Source organism: Manis pentadactyla, chromosome 15 (assembly GCF_030020395.1).
Source record: "Manis pentadactyla isolate mManPen7 chromosome 15, mManPen7.hap1, whole genome shotgun sequence".
NCBI lineage: Eukaryota > Metazoa > Chordata > Mammalia > Pholidota > Manidae > Manis > Manis pentadactyla.
Window position 1 is genome coordinate 1,625,745 of NC_080033.1, and position 18,450 is coordinate 1,644,194.

At 51.4% G+C, this 18,450-nt stretch overlaps 1 protein-coding gene across 2 annotated transcripts; it reads right to left on the reverse strand.

Moving 5' to 3' along the window:
- Positions 1 to 715: 715 nt before the first annotated feature.
- On the reverse strand, positions 716 to 9,352 carry LOC118912511 (zinc finger protein 664-like). 2 transcript variants are annotated; one of them, XM_036885678.2, is made up of 5 exons: positions 9,227 to 9,337; positions 7,380 to 7,575; positions 3,817 to 4,206; positions 1,962 to 2,659; positions 716 to 1,048 (listed from the first exon to the last, which is right to left on the reverse strand). In XM_036885678.2, exons 2-5 carry the CDS (start codon positions 7,473 to 7,475, stop codon positions 1,006 to 1,008), a joined length of 1,227 nt encoding a protein of 408 aa, XP_036741573.2. In that variant the 5' UTR covers positions 7,476 to 7,575; positions 9,227 to 9,337; the 3' UTR covers positions 716 to 1,005. The 2 variants fall into 2 exon arrangements, with proteins under 2 accessions (XP_036741573.2, XP_036741574.2); XM_036885679.2 differs by lacking the exon at positions 7,380 to 7,575 and having other exon boundaries at positions 9,227 to 9,352.
- Positions 9,353 to 18,450: the final 9,098 nt, after the last annotated feature.

The window sequence follows — 18,450 nt, forward strand, 5'->3', positions numbered from 1 at the left end:
GTCCAGCTAGTCGAGCTGGTGCAGGCCCTGGTCTGCTTCACCCCATTTTCCTTTCCTACCTCACGAGGTGCATACTCACACTTGATAGGTACTTGAGCAGTTGGGAAGGGGCTGGGAGGTCAGCTGGACCCTGCATTGGAACTCGTGTGATTTACGACCCCTAAATCTTGGGATGGAGTTTTGGACTTTTGACATATATGACATCTTGGTGTACACTGTAATCCAAGTCAGCTCTTTGGCCTAAGCAAAAGCTCTCAAGGGTTCTCTGGAGCCCACTGGGCTGTACAACACCGATATAATGGCCCCAAAGTGTACTTTCAATCCTGTATAATGTGCAACTCTCGTTATGGAATATACAACTGGTTCGTGTTAACATCCCTTGAGTTAAGATGCGCTTCCAAACCGGCCACGAGGATAATTCCTACCCTAGGACAGATGGAGTGAGGAGGGGAGGGGGGCAGGTTTAAGGGAAAGTGTTTTACAGGCTGTCTGATAAATGTTAGCTGAGGCCAGACCAAGAGGTGGGAGAGGGAGAGTGGAAGGTGTTCTGGGAATGTCCCAGGTCACCGGGAAGATCGCAGCTCCAGGGACCTCAAAAGAACTTCTCATGCTGCACTATGTCTGCAGGGTGACCCCTCCGAGAGCAGATCTGGGAGTGGGGTGTGAGCAGATGGAAGGCAACGATGTTCTGAAAAATCCTGCACACCACCCAGGGGACGTCTACGGCACCAGCAACATGGTACCCGGGATTTATTGGCTTTAAAAAATACCACCCACTGAGCTGGTCTCAGGGCGCGGTCCAGGAGAGTGTCCCCATCTGAAGTTGAGGTACATGGAGTTGATGCTGGGGTGGAGGGAACATTGTGAATGATCTAGAAAGGCTTCAAACCATCACATGCCCATCTACCAGATGGGGCCCAAGAAGCGGCTGGTCGGAGATGGGACCTTGCAGGTCGCGCCAATGTCTGTAGCAAAACTTGACTGTTCCTCAAGTGCCAAACGCCATCACCCGGAAGAGCTCAGCACCAGCGGTTTTACTGTCCTAGGCCTGCAGGGACAAAACCCAGAGGGTCCTCATTGGAGAGTCACCCACACACCTGCCAACATCTAAAAATGCAATGAGCGCCATTGGGACGGCCTCAGCACCAGAGGTCTCTGTGCAGGTGGTGGAGCAGGACCCAGAAGTGCTCCTGGGTTCAGGAAAGGCTCCTGCAGCAGCCACCTGCCTTTGTGGCTACCCAGATGTTCCCTCTGCCACAAACCACCAGCGCGAGCGAAGTCTCTGCTGCAGGATGACCTCATTACCAATGGTTTTGGTAGAGGCCCTCTGCAAAGTCCTCCTCAGGAGTATTTTGTGGCTCACGTGGGCATGCGTGGCAATTCTTCAAATGTCACAAACCACTGCTGGGGACCCCTCACCACCACTGACTGTCTTCATGCCTCAGACCTATGCCATCAGCAGCTAACCATTTAAGTTTAAGTCAGTTAAAATTAAGGAAGCTGCAAAATTCATTTCCATTTTGGTGAAGTCTGAGTAAGATGTGTACCTGAGTTAAGAGAATTGAACTGACATGAATTTCTTGATTTTCGACAATGTCTATGGTTATCTAAAATATTATCAGTGGGGGAAGCTGGGGGAAGGGTATATGGGAAAACTCTGTGCTATTTTTGCAACGTTGTGTGGGTCTTAAATTGTTTCAGAGTAAGAAGTTACCAAAAAAAAGAAAAGAAAAAAACTTCTGCAGTGACACTAGTCATGATTTAAATCCAGGAGGACCACATGTGCCCGGTGATAGCCTGGACCACATATGGGGCAGCACAGATCGATAACGTTCTATGGGACGGTGCTGCCCTAAATAGGGCCTCAACTGGGCATGGTTACCCCTCCTCCAGCAGTCCCGATTCCAGCTCCAGGGTGCCAGACCCTCCTTGGTCCCCACCGCCCGACCCCCAACCCTCACCCATCGCGGTGTGCCCTCTGATGCTGCAGCAGGTTGCTGGGATGTGCGAAGCCCTTGCTGCAGACGCTGCACTTGTAGGGCGTGTCCCCCGTGTGCACCTTCTCGTGGACGGTGCGGTAGGCCAGGTCCTTGAAGAGCTTGGGGCAGAAGCGGCAGGCATAAGGGCGCCCGGGGCTGTGCACGCGGCGGTGCTGCAGCAACAGCGAGGGCCTGGAGAAGGCCTTGCCGCAGGCGTCGCAGGGGTAGGGCCGCTCGCCTGTGTGCGTGCGCTGGTGCACCGCCAAGTAGGACGACTGCTTGAAGGCCTTGCCGCAGGTGGCGCACCCGTAGGGCCGCTCGCCCGAGTGCACGCGGCGGTGAGAGGCCAGCGCGTTAGACTGCTTGAAGGCCTTGGCACACAGCGGGCAGACGAAGGGCCGGTCGCCCGTGTGCACGCGCTCGTGCACCCGCAGGCTGTGCCCGTAGGTGAAGCGCTTGCCGCACACGCCGCACTCGTGGGGCTTGTCCTTGCAGTGCTGCCGCCGGTGTAGAAGAAGGGCAGGCCCGGCTGCGAAGATCTTGCCGCAGTCCTGGCAGGTGAAGGGCCGCGAAGACGCGTGCAGAGGCTCGTGGCGGTGCAGCTCGTAGGGGGTCTTGAAGCGCTTCGGGCAGGACGCACAGGGGAAGGGGCGCTCGCCGGTGTGGATGCGCCGGTGCTCCTGCGGGCGGGGGAGGCACGGTGAGTGAGGTGCAGAGGCTCACTCGCAGGCCTCACCTCCCCAGGGAGACCCCTCCCTCATACCCGAAGGCCCCAGGCAGGTGCCAAATGGAGGTGCACATACCATATGTCTAAACGTTTTCAAATTACTAAGTCAAAGTGCTACCAACTAAATATGCTCTTTCTCCTTTGACAAATATACCTTCACAATGACCTGGAAGGCCAGGTTCAAATCTATAATTTTTGTAACCCTCGGAACCTGGTGCCCCAGGAGAGCTGGCCTGGGCCTCCCAGCCCTCGGAGGATACCGCAGGCACAGACGGGCAGCCCGGCCCCACGCCCGAGCCTCCCCGCCACCCGTCCAGCCTAGAGTGGCCCTGCGGGCAGGGCAGAGAGCAGCCTCGGGATGGAGCTCTGGAAGCAGCCTTGGGGCTCCTTGGGCAGGTAGTTCCAAGGTCTCCTGCCCCCTTGGCCACACGAGGGGCACCAGGAGAGGGTCGGGGCAGCACCCACAACGTGAGGGATGCGGGGCCGGCCTGGAGAACGCAGCTGCCGCCCGGCTAACGCCAGGCCTCTCCTTTCCCTCCCTCCCGGCCCCCAGCACACCTCCCCGCCCCTCCTCACCCACACTGCCTCCCTTTCAGTTCCCTCTCCTCCAAATCTGACCCCCTTCTCCTTCCTACCCTCTTCGAAAACCCATCCCCATTTTCTATCACCTCATGACCATCCCAACCGCCATGTCACCCAGTGGCAAGTTTTCTTTCTCTAGGCCTCCCCCCATCACGTCTTTGCTGGGACTCTCCCACCTCCCAATCCAGGAACCACCTCCAGGCCTCCAGGCGCAGCCCTGCTCTCATCTTCGCCCTCACACTCTGCCTCTCCCACCCGCCCCACTCACTTTTAGCGTAACCGCCAGGTTTACCTATTCCCAGGAAGCCCCGCCCCTCCATCAAACCCCGCTCCCCGCAGTTACCCTGCGTTGCCCGCTTCCCGCAGGCCCACCTCTCCCCGGCCCCGCCCTCCTTCAATACCCTCCTTTTTCCCGCAGGCCCCGCCCTTCGCCGAAGGTCCCGCCCACCCTCGGTTCCCGGCGCTGCTCCCTTCCCGCAGGTTCGCCTCTCTCCCGCCCCGCCCCGAGCCCCGCATTCCGCTCCCCACCTGCAGATTGCTGGCTCGTTTGAAGCGCTTGCCGCAGGCGTCGCAGCCGTGGGGCCGCTCGTCGCTGTGCACCAACCGGTGGCTCTTGCAATCCGAGTGGCGCTTGAAGGCGGCCGCGCACAGGCCGCAGCGGAAGGGCCGCGCCGCGGTGTGCACCACCTCGTGGCTCAGCAGCTCCCACGCGCGCTTGAAGGCTTTCCCGCAGGTCGCGCAGCCGAAGGGCCTGGCCCGCGCCAGCCCCTCCGGGTCCACTGGGCCTTCAGGGAGCGAACCCGGCGCCGCCCCTTTGGCGGAGCGCTCGTCGGGGACCAGGCGCGCGGTCGAATACGCCCCGTGCTCGTCGATGAGCTGCACCAGGACTGGAGCCTCAGCCTCGGCTCCTCCAGGCGCCTGGGAGAGGAGGGTGGACTCAGTTCCCGGGTCATCCCCATCCCATCGCTGCCTGGCCGCGTGACACTGGGCTTGGGGCCGCAGCTGCCTCATCTGCAAAATGGGGGGATAACGGGACCTTCCTCCTGGAGCAGCGATACGGCTCAAATAGGTTAATACCGAAATGCTGATCCTACACCTCCCCAGGTCCTCCTGCCGGCTTCATTGCAGCACAGGGCAGCTCCTTTCCTTCCAAGTGCTCAGGGAAAGAACCTGACCCCTCTGTGTCACACGCCTTCATGCAATCCCACAGCAAACCTCTTTGGCTCTATCTTGAAAATACACTCAGCGTCCAAGCACTTGTCACCATCTCCACAGCCGCCACCACACTCCTCTAAGCCCAAATCCTCTCTCCACTGAGCTGCTCAGTTGCCTGCTCTGTCTGGGCTCCCTGCCTCGCCTAAGCTCTCCACGCCTGCAGCGTGTTCCCCACCCTGCCACTAGTGTGCCTGTTAACCCCGGAGTCAGCTCAGCCATCCCCCTTCTTCTCTAATTCAGAGGAAAGCCCAAGTCCTCGCCACGATGCTGGTGGCCCTGGGTGCCCTCTCCCATCTCTTCTCTCCCATTCAAGCCCTGGCTCACACTGGGCTCCGGCCACACTGGCCTCCTCACGGTTCCACACCAGCCTGGGTGCCTGGGAGATGGCCGCTCGGCACCTGCTTCACCTGCGCCACAGCCTTGCTCAAATATCACTTCTCACAGAGGTCTCAGGCTACCCCTCCGACTCACCCTACCCTTCCTGTCTGTTCTCCAGAGCACTTATCTTTGGATGTGAGCCTGCAGCTGTCTGTGTTCAACTTCCGCACTGCGTTGGAAAAATCAGCCTAGCAATGAAATTGTCCTAGAAGCAAAACAGCTCCAAGAGAAGGAGAGACAGCTTCTGGATGAGCACCTAGATCCAGATATACCTGAAGCATCATCTCCTTAACTTTCTGGTCAGGTGAGGCAGTTAACAACCTTTTGTTGCTTAAGCAGGTTTGAGCTGCGTTTTCTGCTCTGGGGTAGGCTGAATAATGGCCTCCAAATACATCCAGGTCCTAGATCCTTGGGACTTGTGTTACCTTAAATGGTAACAGGGACTTTTCAGATGTGGTTAAGTTAAGGATGTTGCAATGGGGAGATTACCCTGGATTATCTGAGCGGCCTCAAGTGTAGTCACACGTGTTCTTGTAAAAGGGAAGCAGAGAGAGATTTGATGCAGAAGAGGGCAATGTGACCACTGAAACTGTCCTGCTGGCATTGAAGATGGAGGAAGGGGCCAGGGGCCAAGAAGTATGAAGGATGCAGCTCTAGAAGCTGCAAAAGGCAAGGAAATGGTCTCTCCCCTCAAGCCGTCAAGGAGTACAGCCCTGCTGACACTTTGATTTTGTCCTAGTGAAACTGAGTTCAAACTTCTAGTCTGCAGACTGTAAGAGAATCAAGGTGTATGGTCTTAAGTCATCAGGTTTGTGGCAATTTTCTATAGCAGCCACAGGAAACTCATATGTACCTTTTGCAGCCAAGACTGAACACAGAGGGGACACTGTGAAGGAAAACGGTTGATACGGAATTTACTTCGCACTTTCTGTAACCAGCCACCATCCTGAGTGCTCACAACAGACAGAGAGACTGAAGGTCAGAGAGGGTGAGTCACTTGCCCAAGTGGAAGAGTCAGGGTTTGAATCTGGAAAGCTGGACTCTAAAGCCGGCCCTCACAAGTCTGTACTCGCCCACTTACTTGGGATATTCACAGAATTCTATGTGATGGTGTTAGAGATAACAGTATCAGCTACTATGTATTGGACACTTAGAGGTTGTGGGAACTGTTCTGGCAATCCTGTGGATTAACTCATTGAATTCACTCTGTGAGGTGGGGACTTTTACTACTGCAGCTGCCAGATGAGAAAACTGAGGCATAGAGATTAAGCAATATCTGGATAAGATCACACAGTTAGTAAGAGGCCGAGGTAGGATTTGACCCTATTATATCCTGCCCTCTGTAATGATGAATCCTCACTTGATAGATAGGGACCTGAAGGCACAGACAGATGCAGGAATGATTCCAACATCACTTGGCAATGACTGGTTTCTCCTGGGTTGGGACCCAGGCCAGGTTGCTTCCACTGCTGTTGATGCACTGTGTGAGCTCAGGGAAGTCAAGATTCCTCTCTGGACATCAACTTCCTCACCTGACAAATGAGGGGGCTGGGCTGGAGCAAAGTGAGGTCCTCAGGGCACCCCCATCAGAATCACAGGGGAAGCCTGGCGAAACATATGGACACATGAGTGCCACCCATAGCAGATTCCTGAATCAGGAGCTCTCAGAGAGGGGTCACTCTGCTCACCATTCAACAGCCTGGCTGCCGGCCATACGCCACGCATACAGTGAACCACACAGGCAAAACTCCCTGCCCTCTACTGTGGCCCAGCAGGAAATAAACAAGTAAAATACTGAGTGCATAGGATGAGTTTTCATCAAGACTAGTTTGAATGCAACAGTTTTCATGAGTACTGTCTTATGCACAATGATTTAGAATGCACGATATCCAACAGTTTTCTTTGAAACAAGTTTGTATATCCAGAGTGTTCACTAAAACCATCTTTTATAGGAGTTGTGATGAACCTGAGCTAGTATACAACTTTTCCACTTAAGATAGCATACGCAGATGAGTTTTTATGAAGACCAGCTTGAAGGCAACAGTTTCATTAAAACCAGAGAAGGGAAGTGGGGAAAGGGGAGGGGAAATGCCAGGATGTTACTTTAGAGGGGCTGATCTGGGAGGGCTCACTGAGGTGACACTGAAGCAAATACCTGAAAGATGTAAGGGGAGGAGGAAGTGGGCGTATCCTCATTTTCCCAAATGCCTCTCAAGTGTGAGCGCCAGCAGGATCATACCTCTATCACTGCCTCCTGTTCTAGGTTCAAAAATAATGAACACATCTGTTGCACAATTGCTCTGCATCAGCACCATCTCTTGGACCCTCACAACAGGGAAGGTGCCAATTCAAGGAAGCAGAGACTGAGGCTCAGAGCAGGGTGTCTGTGGGTCAAGTCACAAAGCCAGGAAGTGGTAGTGCTGGGACTCAAACCCACGGCTGCCTGAATCTCTATTCCTCCTGATACATGACTTCTGGGGCAGGGGCGGGGGGCTCACCTCAGGCTCCTCAGGGTGCATCCTCAGTTGAGATGGATCAAACCCCTGACAGTCCGGGGGGTCTCCAGGACCCACTTCTCCATCTCCCGCCTTCATGGGGTGGGGTCTGTCCCTGACCCGACCCTTGGGCTCAGGATGCCGAAGTGAGGGTGTGGTGCCTGCTGTTGGCCAGCTCCAGGTGAGGGGGCAAAGGGGACTGAAGGAGACAGAAAGGGAGTCTCATGCTGCTGGTTTTGATATCTCCTTCCAGGTCTCATCTGCCCAAGCGGCCTGGGGAGGCCATCTCTCTCCCTGACGCTTCCGGGGCAGGGGTAATGATGGATATTCCCATGGTCTTAATCATGAATTATACACTATTCTCTCCATCCCCACAGCCCTGAATCTAGCTCAAGTGTGTCCTCACCAGCCTCCTCTCTGGCCTCTCTGTCTCCAGGTTCCCCTCTCCAGTCTATTACCCATGTGGCCCAGAGGAGTCTTTCTATCCTCCAAGCTGCCCCGCTCTTTTCCTGTTCACACTCCTTCCATGGCTCCCTAGCACCCCCTGTAGAAAAATGAGCCCCTCTACCTGGCATTCAAAGCCCTTTCCAATATGACCTCTCAAACTGAACTTTGCCTTCTTCATGTGACTTCCCTCCCCCAGTTAGCTCAACTACTTTCACATGCTGAGGACCAATTACAGCTGACAGCACCAGGACCTCCTTCTTGAGCTCCCTGGATGACGTGGAGGCCCCTCACACTCACAACACCTACGCTGACTTCAAAGTCTTCCTCCAAACCCGTTCCTCTTCTCAGGGTCCCCATCTGTGCAAGGCCTCATTGTCCATCCATCACTCAGCCAGATCTCCAGGAAGGTTCTCCTCCTTGCCTCCTACTCCTCACTACCTCCTCCCCAACCTGCTGTTCCCCAGGCCCCACCCCTCCTGCCTTTTATCCTCCCCTCTGTCCCCATGGCCCCTACTTCGGCCCAGGTCTCCTCCTCTCCCCTTGGATCGTCACCCCAGCCTCCTCTCGGGCCTCCCCACTCCACCCATCCCCCACATGGCCGCAGACGGGTCTTTCTTCACCCAGATCTGATCTTGCCCCTCTCCTGCTCACAGCCCTCCCATGGCTCCCCAGCACCCTGGGACAGCATCAGGCCCCTCAGCCTGGCAGCCCAGGCCTCTGCATACTCTTCAGCCACATTCTTGGTCTATCAGCCTGTGAATCTTCCGTTTGTGGTGTATTAGCCTGTGGATCTTCTTTAGCAGCTTCCCTTCCCTCTGCAGGAAGGTCCTTAACTCGTCCACCAAGGGTCATTTGCATCTGTTGCTCCCCCAGATCTGACATACCCCCTCAGAGCCTCTATGAGAATCCAACTCCCCCTTCGAGGCACAATTCAAACCTGTCAAACCACGCACAAACTCAACCGGACCCTTCCCATTCTCACGCGCCAGGGGTCACGCTGCCCGAACCTCCCCATACAAACGAGGGTGTCTCCTACCCAATTTCATCTCCTTCACTTGGACACATAATAAACTCGCCCACCCCAGCCTCCCACTTCCCCACCCAACGAAACTCTCCCATCCCGAGCTTCCCCTTTCTTTCTCTGACAAAGGTTTCCCAAGCCCCACTCCACGCATCAAACTAGTGTCTCCAGAAGGCCTCTTCTCTTCCAACTGTTTAGCCCACTTGACAACCTCGCTCCACTGGCCCAAATTTCTGTGACAATGGTCCCGCCCGTTGAATGGTCCCTTCTGCACCCAGGTCCTCTCCCCCATCCCTCTGCTGGAAACTTGGTATGTCCCGGAGTGGCAGAAGAGAAGGGAATCGGGCGAGACCATTCCCCAAGGAGGGGGCTAGGGACTGACCGGACCGCTGGCTCCCCCGGTGCAGTTCAGATTTGATCGATGTCTCCCCAGATTCCGCCGCCTCCCCACATGCTCCCGCACACCCATTTAGGACGGTGCACTTCACCATTCCGGACAGGTATACATCCGGTTTACAGGAGTCGCCCCGGGGTTGGGGGAAACTCGGGGCAGCAACTCTTCCGGCCCCCCCGAGTGCGCATGCGTAATGCGTTTGTGGGGCCATGACTGGTATTGTTAGGTTGACTGGGTTTAACGCAAATCCACGCAGCGTCACCAAATTTCCCTCAAACTTCAACCCGCAGCTTAAGTCTTTCAAAAAGTAAAGGGGAGGGTTGATATGTAATAACTAATTACTGATATGCTTAGCATGTGCTAGACAGCATAAGCACATTATTTTCAATTCTCAACACAGCCCTGATGAATTAATATTATTCCCATTGCCTATATGAAGAAACTGAGGCTCAGAGAGACGGAGCCGTACTGGGAGCCAGTTGTGTGTGACTCCAGCACGCTTTCTGCTAAAATGAGAGCATTGAAAGTGCAGGGGCGGAGTTTGGGGCAGGGAAGGACTCTCCTCCGCTGTGTCCTTAGGCAAGTCACTGAACCTCTCTGATTTAATTTCCACATCTGGACCATGAGCACAATGTCCACTTCCCGGGGTGTTTGGGGTGGTCATATAGTCAAACTATCCGGCACAGTGTAGTTCAGGGCTAGTTAAATGTCAGCATGGAGCAGGCTTGGGACTGATGAATGAAGGCTGCTGGGGAGCCGTGAAGATGGACTTCTGTGCCATCGGCACAGAAGGGGCTGCTGCTGCTACACATCTGCCAACTGTTGCCACAAAAAACACAGGCCCAGTGTAGCCAGATAATCTGTCTTGAGAGGACCTGCTTCAGAGTGGATATCAAACCATTTTTCAGAACCCCAAGGGCTCTTCCCAGTTGCAGAGAGGCCAAGTAGGGGCACTGGATGAGGTAAGGAGGTAAGCCTATGTACCCCAACTTTCATAATAATTTTCATGATTGACAGGCAGTGCTCTAAACACAGTCCATGTGTTTCCGCATTTAACCCTCAACCAAACCTTTGAGATAGATGCTATTGGTATTCCTGTTTTACAGATGAGGGAACTGAGGCACAGAAAGGGTCAGTCACTTGCCCAAGGTCACAAAGCAAGTAAGTAGCAGAACTGGAATTAGAACCCTGGTCATCTGCGTTTAATTCATGGCTGAGTCGCACTTTATCTACCTCTTTAAAACATTTATTTAATGCTAATCTTCCCGCATTGGACTTGTGTTTCTCAGAGTGTCCTGTCCATTCTCCCTCCAAGCATCTCTTGAATCCACGTGTCCCTTTATCCCTACTAGCACTGCTACCTTACTTGAGGGCACCATCATCCTGACATCTTGTAAAGGCATGCTTAACTCCTTTCAGGTTCCTGGACCCGATTCCAATGTGTGTGTTGCCGGGGGGGTGCTCTCCCCCCCCCACACCAAGCAATTCTCGAACACCAGCATGGTGTCTGAGAACTCAACTCAATTCTGATGCTATCTGCCTGGAGACAGCACCAGATTCTCCAGGTTAAGGGCTCCATCCTACAAGACTTCCCTTCATCCCTGCCAACTCAGTTCCCTGTGCTTCTGACCTACCGCCTACAGATTGGAGCTTCCCTTTAGGTTCGATGAATTTGCTAGAGCGGCTCACAGAACTCAGAAAAGCACTTACGTTTACCAGTTTAATAAAGGATACCATAAAGGATACAGGTTAACAGCCAGATGAGGAGATACATGAGGCAAGGTCTCAGATAATGGAGCTTCTGTCCCTGTGGAGCTTGGGGCCTGGCTTGGTGGCACGTGGGAGCATTCTGTTCCCTAAGTGTAGAGGTTCTCTCTCCTACAGAGAAGCAGGATCCAAGACAGCAGAGAGAGAGAGAAGCTCTTCTCAGGGGTTTTTGTGAGGGTTTCATTACATAGTCATGATTGACTAAATTATTGGCCATTGGCTGATTCAACCTCCAGCTCCTGCCCAGGGTCCAAAAGTCTCTCATTAACATGACAAGACACCCATTTCACCTTTAAGACTCTGCAGTGTTTTCAGGAACTGTGGATGGAGACCAAATATACCTGGGAAATATGTATTTGGTCATATGCATGAGCAAATATTTATTTCTTATGACCCATTATATTGCACATCTCCATGAAGAATGCCTGCAATGGCCTCCTCACTGTTTCCAACCTTACAGTCTGTTCTCACAGAAACTTGAGGCGTGTTCTTAAAAACAGGTTACCCTTGCATAAAATCACCCAATTGCTTTGCAAAATATTTGGAATAATGCCCCAACTCCCTACCTTGGCATGTGAGGTCCTGCACAGTCTTACATTATTATCACCCTCTCACTCCAGGGAAGTCATGCTGGCCTTCTACCAGTTCTGTGAACTTTGACAAACCTTCTCTGGATTCCTGGTTATTTCAGTAATCTACTGCTATGTAATAAATCACCCCCCAAAATACTCACTTAAAACAAGTTTATTATTTTTCTAGATTCTATGGATTGGTAGATTGGCTGGGCAATTCTCCTGATTCATGAAGTGCTGGACTGTGTGTTGGAACAGTTGGAAGGTCCAAAAAGACCATACAAAGCTACTAGTTGGACAGCCGTTGGTTGGGGTCTCAGCTGTGGCTCAGCCGAGGAGGACTCAGTCCCCTATGTAGGCCTTTCTTCATGGTTGCTTGGGCTTCTTTACATCGTGGCAGCCGAGTTCCAAGGAGTATTCTGAGCAGTAAAGATGGACGCTGTACACCTCTCCAGAGCCCAGCTTTGAAGTTACACAGCATCACTTCCGCTCTAGTCTTTGTCAAAGATGCAGGATCAGATACCAGGGGAGGGGAGATAGACTCCGCTTGATGGGAGGGGCAACCAAGAGTCTACAGTCTTTAATTTACCACTTAGGCCTTTGTGTGATCAAAGATGATCGCATGCCCAGCTGGGCAATATGTGACAGGAAAGTGCTCAAGGGGCTGAAGAAAAGACCCAGAGGCAGCCTATAAGACATGAGAGTTTATTGGGACTTACAGGGAGCCACAAGTGACTGGCTGCATGAGGTTGCACACTGCTCCTATGAGCAGAGGGGGAAGTGTTTATATGGGGTAAAAGGACAAAGACTACACGTGTGCCAGGAAAGGGTATGTGATTAATGACTGCTCTACGTATTCATCAGAACAAATTGTTCTTGTGTGGCCAGCACTTTAAGGACCCAAGCCTTCATCAGAGGGGCCTGGCATTTCTTTAATCAATATGTTTCCATAGAAAGGGGGAAATTCTGGGCTGATTAGATCTCAGCTAGTAACATATCATACACTTGGCTAATCACCCATAGGAAAGGGACATGGGAACACATGGGTAAGATAGCACAAGAGGTTACCAGCGGACAGTGTTGGTTCCCACAGCCTTTGACTTCAGTGTTTCTTCTGCTTGGTAGGCTCTTCCCCAGATCTTCCCATGGCTAGCTCCTAATCCTAGAGGCCTCAGCTCAAATGCCACGTCCTGGGGGGTGTGCCCTACCTACCTCACCTAAAGCAGGTTCCCTCGATCATGATTCCATTACCCAGTTTGTTTTCTTCCTTCCATGCATGACGGTCTTTAATTATCCTGTTGCTTACTTGACGCTCCACTAGAATATAAGCTCTGGGAGGTGGGGTCTATGTCAGTCATACTCCCCTGTGCCTGGCACAGTGCTGGGGACGCACGAGGCGCTGCATGACAAGCTGAATACATCTTAGGCTTCTCTTCAGGTATTTTGAAGCAGAAGCTAAAGAGGAACAAAAGTGTTGCACCTCAGTGCTCCAAATAAGGTAAACAAACCAATACTGTCTTGAGGGGAATAGTAGAAGGTGCCAAAGAAAAAAAAGACCAGAAGCATGAGGGTTCCTTTAATACTGGTGACCATAACAAATGAGGAGGTGGGAAAATCAATTTTGTGAGTTACCATTTGTATTTTATATCGTGCCGACTATCCCCTGACAGATGTTCAGTAAGTATAGCTGGTGAAAGGGTGAATAAATGAAGGGGCAAATACACATAGTGAATACTTCCTATGGGCAGCTCTGGATTCAGTGTGGGGGCAGGTTAAGGAAAAACTAAATACACATTCAAAGAGCTGCTGCTCTAAGCAAAATCTGGTTTGGGAAAAAAAAAGATCAAGAAATTCAAATTAATTGACCACCGACTAAATACCAAATCTTTGCATAGTTCTTTCAGTCTAATCCAAACCACGATCCCCTTATTCTTTTGGCACTACCTGTCAAAGACCTTAATTACCCCAAAAGATCTTAACTGAACAATAACAGCAACAGCAATCACGTTTATTTTAATTAGCTAGCTAACATGAATACAGTAGTTACAGTGTACCAGGTACTATTAGAAATATAAATTTATATAATCTCCATAATGTGCTCGTGAGACAGATACTACTTTTAACTCATTTTACAGATGAGGAAACTTGACGTGTTGGGAGTTTAATAATGCTGCAACAATAATTTCCATAGACCATCTGTTACTGGCTGAGATGCTGTTTTTCTTAGGATCTTGTCTTGGAGGTGACCAGGAATGAAACTAGCAGATAAGAATATGGAGTAACTAGTAAAGATTTCAATGAGAACTGAAAAGAAAGTGACTCTTGCTAATCGGGCGGGGCTGTGAGGGAGGATGCTGTCAGGGATGTAGTGCTTAGGGTTTATATAGCTTCCTGAAAGGAAGAAGTCTTAACTCTATCGACTTAATAGACAGTTGAACTAATGACATCACAACGCACTCCTGATGAGCTGAAAGTACAATACTTCATTTGCACAGAGCATACCTTATCAGAGCTGAGGTTTATCTAAGCGTATGTACTTTTCAATGGCTAAGATTCGTGCTTTTTAAAACTTGTAAGAGCTGTGAAATTTACAAGAGCCGTAAACTCCATCTGTTTGCCTCTTACTACCACTTGCTTCAATCCCAAGTCCTTTTCTACCACCCCTCACTCCTTTCCATCATCTTCCTTACCCCTTTGTGCCCCAATTCCTCCACCAAATTCCTGGTATCAGTTCCGATGTCCTCCCAATAACACCCCAGTCTTCCCTGTAATATCACTGACCTCAAATTCTGACTAGCCCCATTTATTTAATCAGCATAATTTATGGAGACTCTCCTCAGTGCCAGGCACTGTTCTGGGCACTGGAATTTTCCATGGTGAACAGCACTAGGCCTCCCCCTAGTGGGGAAGATGGACACTTGAAATGTAAATGATGAACGAGATCATTGTAGGTACTGTTAAGATTTCTGAAAGAATACAGGATGGGATAGTTGCTGGTGGTGCTGCCTTAAGACAGGGCAGTTTTTGGCTGACTACCATAAAGTATGTTAGGCATCTTACCTCCTAACTCCCTTTCTTCGGGTGCGTGTACTTTTTGTCTGAAATAAAACCTTCTCACTGCTCAACTTACTGGGTTTTGTCTCTGCGCTCTCCCAATGGTAAATGTCTGTCATTTTGCTATTTCATCCAATGTTCTAGACTTAAGCACAAGTCTTCACTCTCTCTGTCCTACTTTAGACAAGTAGGGAAGGGCTACTGAGCTCTCTGATTTGGGCTTGCAAGTGCCCGTTGCCTGGGGGACCTGGACAGGACTGCAGTTGTAGGGTCCATGCTCTTTAGCATCCTGTCTGAAATACCTTTTCTTTGCTTTGGTAAGTTCTCAGAACATAAACTCACTCCACCCAGTGCTCTGTAGCTCCCCTAAATCCTGAGGGTGGTCGGGGCTTAGTTCCCATGCCGTGCAGATTCAAGTGGACGCTGGATACCAGGTGATCCTGGCTTCAGGAGTTGGCAAGGGATTTGACCTGTGCCGAGCAGGAGTCCAGTGAGCTTCCCTTTTCTCTCTCTGCTCTTTCTTGCTCTCTGCTGCTTGCATGGCTGCTGCCATCCACTACTACTCCTACTTCAACGAATTCCTTCCTTACCTACACTCATCTGACCTCTGGAGAATTGTTCCTCCTTCAGAGTCAAGAACCCTCCCCAGACACACCTGCCCGACGACACTCCCACTCCTTCAAAGCACTAAAATGCCGCAACTCCCCTGATCTCAAACTGATTCCTCCATCACACTCTCCATGAGCAGCCCAGCTCCCTCACTCCACCCTGGCTGTTACTCTAATTCCTCCCACCAAGTTCCCTGAACCCCTTCCTGTCACCCCGCCCCACTTCCGCTCTAGAGTTACAATGGCAACGCCCACCTTTGGCTTCCCCTCCATTCCTCCCTCAGCAATTCCTCTGAGCACAGAGCCTGACCCGTCACCATGGAAACGGCTCTCCTTCCTGCAGAGATAGCGGTCCTGGGACACACTCCCCTCCGATCAGGAGAGCCGGGAGAGATAAGGACGGGGGGCGGGGTGCCCCACTACTCTCAAAGAGCAAAGGGCCCTCCCTATTCCTCTGCACCCGTGCAACAAAGCACCCTGCAGCCTCGCGCCCAGACCGTGGATTCTACTGCGCAGGCGCCAACACAGAGGGCGGCGCTGGCGGCGCTGAGCCTGCTTGGAGTTGTAGTTTTCTGGCGCTACAGCCAGTTCCTCACGCTGGAAATGTTCGAGCAGGCTCCATTGTCGCCGTAGCACTAGCCCTACCAGCCAGTCTGCCATTTACGTCTTATCTTTCTTACTCAGTGCTTAGTTTGCATGAAGCACTGTTTTAGGTCCTGGAGATACAATGGGAAACAAAGTTTATGTTTTGGTGGTGGGGGACTATGAATAACACTGGTGAACACAGATCACTGGACAAAACAGCATGTTAATAGGTAATTAAGATGCTTTGGGAAATGCAGGCAATGTGAGAACATTGGTATCCACGCGAATTCATCCATCCACACGAGGCTCTCCAAGATAGGTACTATTACTATCCACAGACTAACAGATTAAGCAACAGGAGGGCACCAGCAAGTTAGTGGAGCTGGGATCCGAACTGAGATAACGTCTCCATACTCTGAGCTTAACCGCAGTGCTAAACTGGCAAAGAGCTACATGGTGTACTTTCCCATTGTAGTAAGTGTGAAGAAAAAAATAGAGAAAGGGGATGGGATGACTTTAAATGGACTGTTCAGGGATGGCCTTTAGGAGAGGCGACATTTGAGCACAGGCTGGAAGGAATTGTGCTGGGCTTGTGGGGCAGGTAGAGGTTCAAGGGTCACTGACCTTTGTTTCTTTTCTCTCACCTTCTTAAAGGGCAAAATACTGTGACATAGGCTGTTCCCTCTGCCAAGAAGCCACTTTCCCATTCTTTCCTGCTATAAACACATCCTTCAAGATTCAGTTCTGTGAAGCACCTTCTGTTCTGTTTTGCTCACCATAAGTCTCTTCTTCTGGACTCACATGTGATACACTTGCCTCAATTCAACTGCCCAGGGTGGTTCTATTTTTGTACATCCAATCAAGCCATGTCCCTGCTTTCAAATTTTTGAATGGCTTCCTAAAGGACTCACCTCCTCCTGCACCTGTAAGGCCCACTGATGTCACTATCCACATCTCTCCTCCTCTCACATGCTGACCCACCTCCACTGGCCCTTCTTCAATTTATATTATGAAGCAGGTTCTTCCCTTCCCAGGTACCCTCCCCCACCCACTGGAGAGGTTTTGGATGTTGGTCTGTGCTGGACCCCTGTTGTGTCTGTCTGCCCAGGAGTCCTCCTGCCTGCCTTCTTTGATGACCCTCCCCACCAATTCTCTGTGCTCCTGTACATTCTGTCTGCCCTGTCCAACTGCTACAGGAATGGATATGTGTCCAGAATGACTGATCAGAGCAGCGATTTTCCAAGTGTGGTCTTTGAACCAGTATCATCAGCATCAGTTGTGAACTTATTAGACATGCAAATTCTCAGGCCTTACCTCAGACCTATTCAATCAGAAGCCCAGGGAATGGAATCTCCCAGTCTGTTTTAACAAGATCTCTGGGTAGTCAATCTCCTGAGGTTCACTCAAGTTTGAGCACATATACCGTCAACAATAAAAGACACAAAAACAATAAATGCTTGTTGTTAAAGACCTTTGTGAAGTGTTAAGGTTGTTACACAGCACTAATGTAACCATAGATAACTGGTACACTTAGTAAATCCAATCTACTTCTTCCTTGAGATTTGATATCTGGAGGCTGGTAGAGAGGGTCTTTCTGGATCAAGATTTGAGGATATCAGGTTGGGGCTTCAAGTAGCTCTTTCTCAGCAGAAAGGGAGCTTTCTTTTGAAGGAAGCTATGACACAAAGGGCAGGGGCACAAGGGAGAAACCTGACATTGAGACCCTCGATTCAACTGGACTTGAAGGCTTTTATTTCCCAGGGTGTCTTGAATGGCTGAATGACCTTTTACATTAAACTTCTTTGTTGCTGTTCAAAGTGTTCTCCACAGCACAGCAGAAACTGTATCAGAGAGCTTTCTAGAATTTCAGCCTCCACCACAGATCTACTGATCCTCAGTGGTGGCTTCATATGCACACTCTGTCAAGACACTTGCAAGCGGGTCTGGTACTGACTGTCTCCTTCTGGGGCTTAAGATTGAGAGAACCTTTAGAAGCTTCCTGTCCTGAGCAGACCCATTGGCCAGGATCAGGTCACAGGTCCGTTCTTAAGCCAACCACTGGGTGGCAGAGATTCTCACGGACTAAGCATTTGAGGGTAGAAACCAGATATGTTGGCAAGTTGTCACCACGGCCTTGGAGGATGCAAGGTGGCCGGGCAAAGGAGGATGAGGCCTGAGCTGCCATGGAGATGGAGTCATCTTGGCTCCATTCCATCTGGCTCTATTAAGCCTTGTTGACAGAAATAACATAGGAATGCTGGACCATTTCCATTTCCCTCCGGCTCTGGGCCCCCCACCCTCCCCCAGAAGCCAAGAACACAGCACAGAAACCAAAATAATAGTTTTATTCCAATCTTGAAGCACAACAGTCTGGAAGGCTTCCCTCCCCACTGCAGAGCCTGCGGCCCTTCCCAGCGCCCCTGCTTGTTCTGTCTTTTCCAGGAATGACCAACCAGAAGGCCAAGGGGAGCCAGGCCTCCAGGCCTTGGAGAAGTACCAAAACCACCCCCTCGTTCCTTCTCTCTCCGTCTCCCATCCCTCCCTTCGCTGTGTCTTCTTCCTTCCCCTTCCCCCATCCTCACCTCCTTCTCCCCCTCCTTTGCCCCCCTCTCCTCTTCTGCCTCCC

Bases quoted from the DNA above. Each gene is read 5' to 3' on its own strand.
- LOC118912511 (XM_036885678.2), bottom strand. From the start codon at position 7,475: ATGAAGGCGGGAGATGGAGAAGTGGGTCCTGGAGACCCCCCGGACTGT. The intron at 4,207-7,379 runs GTGAGCCCCCCG...CTCCTCTCCCAG, and splicing joins TGCACCCTGAGGAGCCTGAG to GCGCCTGGAGGAGCCGAGGC. The intron at 2,660-3,816 runs GTGGGGAGCGGA...CCCCGCCCGCAG, and splicing joins AACGAGCCAGCAATCTGCAG to GAGCACCGGCGCATCCACAC.